This window comes from Muntiacus reevesi, chromosome 18, assembly GCF_963930625.1.
Source record: "Muntiacus reevesi chromosome 18, mMunRee1.1, whole genome shotgun sequence".
In the NCBI taxonomy this organism is placed as follows: Eukaryota; Metazoa; Chordata; class Mammalia; order Artiodactyla; family Cervidae; genus Muntiacus; species Muntiacus reevesi.
Window position 1 is genome coordinate 20926902 of NC_089266.1, and position 6291 is coordinate 20933192.

At 47.4% G+C, this 6291-nt stretch overlaps 1 protein-coding gene across 1 annotated transcript; it reads left to right on the plus strand.

Annotated features, from left to right (window-relative positions):
* Positions 1-400: 400 nt before the first annotated feature.
* Positions 401-5403, plus strand: LOC136149058 (keratin, type I microfibrillar, 47.6 kDa). Its single transcript, XM_065908927.1, has 7 exons — positions 401-748; positions 1737-1819; positions 2940-3096; positions 4294-4455; positions 4550-4675; positions 4847-5067; positions 5286-5403. The coding sequence occupies exons 1-7, from the start codon at positions 401-403 to the stop codon at positions 5401-5403; spliced, it is 1215 nt and encodes a 404-aa protein (XP_065764999.1).
* The last annotated feature ends 888 nt before the right edge of the window (positions 5404-6291 follow it).

Sequence of the window (6291 nt, forward strand, 5' to 3'; positions counted from 1 at the left end):
CCATAGTCAGGGCTGTCAAGCCAGAAAGAGAAGAAGCAATAGTGTCCCTGGACCAACCACACCCCAGTAATGAAGGTCAGGGCTTTCATGAGTCCAGCCCTTTGAAGCCACACCATGAAGCTCTTATTTCACTGATGCCCAGCATGGAAGAGGAGTTCTGACTTTGCAAGAAGCCCAAGTAAAGTCTTTTATGAGTTGAGGGACTCTTCTGAGGAAACATAGCAAACCAAGGGGAAGGGCTTTTGACAACCAAATGAGTAAGAAAATAAGGGTTGTCTTCCACATCCACACCCTCTGCAGAGCAGGTATAAATGCTCCCAAGAGGAGGGGGACCCACAACTCTGTGACTTGGTGAACTTGGACTCTGTGTTCAGTTGGGCACCTCTCTCCCTCCAGCACCATGTCTTACAACTTCTGCCTGCCCAACCTGAGCTTCCGCTCCAGCTGCTCCTCCAGGCCCTGCGTACCCTCCAGCTGCTGTGGTACCACCCTGCCTGGGGCCTGCAACATCCCTGCCAACGTGGGCAGCTGCAACTGGTTCTGCGAGGGCTCTTTCAATGGCAACGAGAAGGAGACCATGCAGTTCCTGAACGACCGGCTGGCCAGCTACCTGGAGAAGGTGCGACAGCTGGAGCGGGAGAATGCGGAGCTGGAGAGCCGCATCCTGGAGCGGAGCCAGCAGCAGGAGCCCCTCGTGTGCCCCAACTACCAGTCCTACTTCCAGACCATCGAGGAGCTCCAGCAGAAGGTGAGGGGGTGGGCACTCCATTGCTTCCAGCAGGAAATTGTAGGGAGAGAATCCGAGATATGGTTAAGGAACAATATTCCATAACCTATTTGATTGCCGTCTTGTTTTTTCATTCTGTTTTCCTGAGGATCCTGTTTTAGGACCAGGACTGTTAGATCTGAGTATTTGCATAGTGTTAGTCTTTGTGGAGGTAGCAGCACTTTGCATAAATAAACTATAATTAAAAGCTGCCTCTGAATGCTTCCGTGTATTTGCCAACTCTGGAATTATTACCCTGAGGTGAGAGAAAAGACTGAGCCCAAGAAGGACGCTGAGAAAGTGAGACATTTTGTAAGAACTGGGCTAAATTCTTTCTCCCTTATCTGGGCTTTTGGCTGCTCTGACCTCTTCTTGATGTCCTCTTCTGGGTACTTAATTATCCTGACCCCATCATCTTGACCTAGAAGCCTCTGGGCTTCTCCTGGTGCCCAGTGCCCAGTGAGGGCATAGAATAGTTAATTAGAACAAGAAAAAGTATAAACTCCTTAGGAGGACCCAGCTATACAGGATGGCTGGCAACACATGGCTCTGTCTCTGACTCAACCCCCTCCAATTGCTAGTTGACATATTGATCTTCTCCACTGAATTGGAAGTTTCTTGAGGGCAAGATTTAGTGCTCACTCATTTTTGTATCTTTAGCTCCTGCAACCATGCCAAATACAGAGTAGGTTTTTAAAGAGATATGTTAGTTATTATTGTCAGCTTCTCAATATTTCTTATGAGGAAAGAAAAGGAAAAACTGTGTATGTACTGATACTTTTCTGGCATATGTCTGCATTCTTCCTCCCCTCAAGTTTGAGTTTTCTAATATTGAACAACTATTGCACATGGGCAATAATCTTATATAAGATCTACCGTGATTTCTCATTCTGTTTCTTCCAGTGAATTAGTAGGGATGCTGTTAGCTAAAGATAACCAAACTCATTCTAGAATGTTTTGGGTCTTCTAGATCCTGTGCAGCAAGTCTGAGAACGCCAGGTTGGTGGTACAGATTGACAATGCCAAGCTGGCCTCAGATGACTTCAGGACCAAGTGAGTGGGCAAGGGGGCTGTTGTCTTGCCTCTTTGCTCTCCTTCCTCTTAGCCTGTCTTCTATACCAATAAACATTGACAAACTTTTGCCAACCAGAACTCGGACAACTCTTCTCCAGAGTCAGACTCCTTGCCTGCTTCTCTTTTCAGAGGACATCTTTGAATCCCATCCAGTGTAGAAGTCACGGTCCCCTGATGCTCTGCTAAGCACAGAATCTAATTAGGAGACTGGAGGAAGTGTATTACTTTTGGAAATCTCATGGTTTATGGACTTTTATCCCATTAAATCTGCTGTCTTTTCATTTATTAGAAAATACTTTTTGTTGTGCAGTCACCCAGTCGTGTCCAACTCTGTGACCCCAGGGGATGCAGCACACCAGGCCTCCCTGTCCCTTACCATCTCCTGGAGTTTGCCCAAGTTCATGTCCATTGCATTGGTGATGCCATCCAGCCATCTCATCCTCTGACGCCCTCATCTCCTTCTGCCCTCAATCTTTCCCAGCACCAGGGACTTTTCCAATGAATCAGCTGTTCACATCAGGTGACTGGAATACTGGAGCTTCAGCTTCAGCCTCAGTCCTTCCAATGAGTCAGTTCAGTTCTTCGGTTATGTCTGACTCTTTGCGATCCCATGGACTGCAGCACACCAGGCTTCCTTTTCTATCACCAACTCCCAGAGCTTGCTCAAACTCATGTCCATTGAGTTAGTGATGCTATCCAATTATCTCATCCTCTGATGCCTTCTTCTCCTTCTGCCCTCAGTCTTTCCTAACATCAGGGACTTTTCCAATGAACTGGCTGTTCGCATCAGGTGACCAAAATACTGGAGCTTCAGCTTCAGCATCAGTCCTTCCAATGAGTATTCAAGGTTGATTTCCTTTAGGATTGACTGGTTTGATCTCCTTGCAGTCCAAGGGACTCTCAAGAGTCTTCTACAGCACCACAGTTCGAAGGCATCAATTCTTATCAGTGCCTTTTCCTCCAGGAGCTTTGGCTCCATGCTGAAAACTTGAGTCAGCGAGATGGCTATAAAAACCACAAGCCCCAACTCCCAGATGTCTGACAAATTAAACCAAACTAGAGTCAAGGCCAGGCCTGACCCTGATTCTCTGCGTCACAGGTACGAGACAGAGGTGTCCTTGAGGCAACTGGTGGAGGCAGACCTGAATGGCCTGCGTAGGATCCTGGATGAACTGACCCTGTGCAAGTCTGACCTGGAGGCCCAGGTGGAGTCCCTGAAGGAGGAGCTGATCTGCCTCAAGCAGAACCACGAGCAGGTGAAGCTCCCCAACAGGACCAAACTTGCTAAGGCCTGTTTCCAACCACCGCGGGGTGCGGGAGAGGCTCAACTAGCTGAAGAATCTGTTTTCTAAACAAAAAGGGATTTGTAGAGAATGAGTCATATGATAGGAAGCAAGGATTTTTTCTGCTGGCAGCAAGAATGAGAGTGAAGGAAGTTTGCAAGCTCAGTAATAAGGAAAGGTCAACAGCCAGGCAGCACCCACAGCCTCTTTCATTCCCAGGGTGGAGCACACTGGGCCACAGAAATCTTTACCCCAATTCTTCATTTAGTCACTGGGGACACCAGCAAGACCACCCTGCAGAGAGGGCTGAGCTGGAAACACAACCCCACTCTCTTTTCTCATTCAGAGCTCCTTTTGTTATTCACTGAAAAGCACTCACATCATTGTTTGATTCGTTGCATGATAAAGAAGACAGATATTCTGTGCAAATTTTAAATTCCAGAACAATGTAAATGGTGATAGTTAATATTGGGTGCTTGTTGTGTGCCAAACACTGTGCTAAGTGCTTTAGAACTTCAGAGATAGTTCTCATCTTACAGATGAAGCACCTGAGGTTTCTAGAAGCTTCTAGCCTACAAAGTGGTAGGCATGAGATCCAATTTATATCTATCTGACACCCACTCAAGCCCAAGCACTAAGCTGTGTTGAGTCTGTGAAGAGATTAGCCTTGAAATGAGCACATAACTATTTCCTTTATCAAAAGTTCAACTAGTGAAATCAAGAAATGACCAGTTAGGTCTATTCTCTCCCAGGATGGCAGATTAAGAAGTATGCATTCTTTGTTTCCTCTTTAGCTGGACTCTATCCTTTTTATTACTCATGGCTAAGGTTCAAACCATAGGCTATATGGTATACTGGCAAGAACACTGGACTGGGTGTTTGGGCTTTTAAAATTATGGTCTAGTGCATGTTAAGTCAGCCCAAACCACCACACCTCCAAGTGAGGAGTGGTATACTGAGTACAAGGGTGGAAAGAGGCCATGGACTTGAAAACACTCTGTAAAGTAGAAGACACAGGTTACTCACTGAATATAGAACCCAGTTAATGAGAGGATCAGAGGGAATGGAGCTTCTGAAAGCTTAAGAATAATCACCAGTGGAATTGCACTCTCCCAGAAGAGAGCATCAGGATCTTCTGAGATACTTTGAATTGTCCCCTTCCTCCACCAGGAAGTCAACACCCTGCGGAGCCAGCTGGGAGACCGCCTCAATGTGGAGGTGGACGCCGCCCCCACTGTGGACCTCAACCGCGTGCTCAACGAGACCAGGGCTCAGTACGAGGCCTTGGTGGAGACCAACCGCAGGGACGTGGAGGAATGGTACATCAGGCAGGTGAGCATCTCAGCACGTGGTCTCTCAGGATCCTCAACTCCTTGGGGCCCTTCAGGTGGAATCTGATCCTGTCTTCTGCCCTTTGGTGTTTCAGACTGAGGAGCTGAACAAGCAGGTGGTGTCCAGCTCAGAGCAGTTGCAGTCCTGCCAGGCAGAGATCATCGAGCTGAGACGCACAGTCAATGCCCTGGAGGTGGAGCTTCAGGCCCAGCACAACCTGGTGGGTATTGATGAGACTCCTGGTGAGGAGGTGAGGTCAGGGAGTCAGGGGCACTGGGATGCCCTCCAGACCACCCTCTCTTGAGCTCTTGGGGCTTGTGACTTATTTGAAAGCGATGGAGAAGCCCCTGAAGGAGCAGCTCTGTGACCTTCCTCCCCTTTCCCCGGACAGAGAGACTCCCTGGAGAATACCCTGACAGAGACGGAGGCCCGCTACAGCTGCCAGCTGGCCCAAGTGCAGGGCCTGATCGGTAACGTGGAGTCACAGCTGGCGGAGATCAGGAGTGACCTGGAGCGGCAGAACCAGGAGTACCAGGTGCTGCTGGACGTGCGGGCCCGGCTGGAGTGTGAGATCAACACATACCGGGGTCTGCTGGACAGCGAGGACTGCAAGTGAGTAGGAGGCTAGTGATGTTCTCCTTGGGGGCTCATGAGGTTGCTATGAGGATGAAAGATTTTCCTGATGGAAATTAACTTATAGTTTCAAGGTTTTGACTGGAGGCACTCAGAGGAAGTAACAATACAATATTCTTATACAAAATATGTTTCATATCTTTCTAACTCTTCATTTCACTTTCCTGTAACATGCTCTAATGGTGTTCTGCCTCCAGGCTCCCCTGCAACCCATGTGCCACAACCAACGCTTGTGAAAGGCCCATCGGGCCCTGCATCTCCAATTCATGTGTCTCACGTGCTCGGTGTGGACCTTGCAACACCTTTGTTCACTAGAGGCCTCAGTGCCAACAAGAGGTCAAGGGCTCCAAAGTTACATCTCAGTTCTACTTCTGGGACCAGCCTTCAACGAGCATCAGCTTCCACTGAATTCCCAGCTAGATCCTTTAACACAAGAGGCTGCAAAGTCCACCAATGGCTCTGTCTTCTGAGTCCCACGAAGAAATCTACAGCAGGATCAAGTAATGTCTATGCTCACAAAGATATATTTGCCTAATGTGTTATGCTCTAACATATACTTATCTGTGATTTTAAATAATTACATTAAGTATGATTGAGCTGGTAGGGAAGCTATGAAACTGAACGTAATTGGAAGAAATCTTCCTTGTCACTCTTTTGGTCTTTGGAGAAGTGATAAATATCCCTTGTTAATCTCTTAATAAATTCTTATTCTGGCACAAAAATGGTAATTGTCCTTTTCATTCATTCATTTCAAAGTTGGGTGTCTTCTATAGATAAAAAAGAATCAGTGTTCTTCCCATCAGATGAAGGAGTCATCACCCCAATAGATGGTCTGTTGTTGTTTAGTTGCTAAGTTGTGTCTGACTCTTTGTGACCCCATGGACCGCAGCATGCCAGGCTTCCCTGTCCTTCACTATCTCTTGGAGTTTGTTCAAACTCATGTTCATTGAGTCCGTGATGCCATCCAACCATCTCATCCTCTGTCATCCGCTTCTCCTGCCTTCAGTCTTTCCCATCATCAGGGTCTTTTCCAATGAGTCAGCTCTTCACATCAGGTGGCCAAAGTATTGGGGCTTCAGCTTCAGCATGAATCCTTCCAATGAATATTCAGGGTTGGTTTCCTTTAGGATTGACTGGTTTCATCTCCTTGCTGTCCAAACTACCCTCAAAGATATCTCCCTCTGCCATGGATTTTGTGTTTTG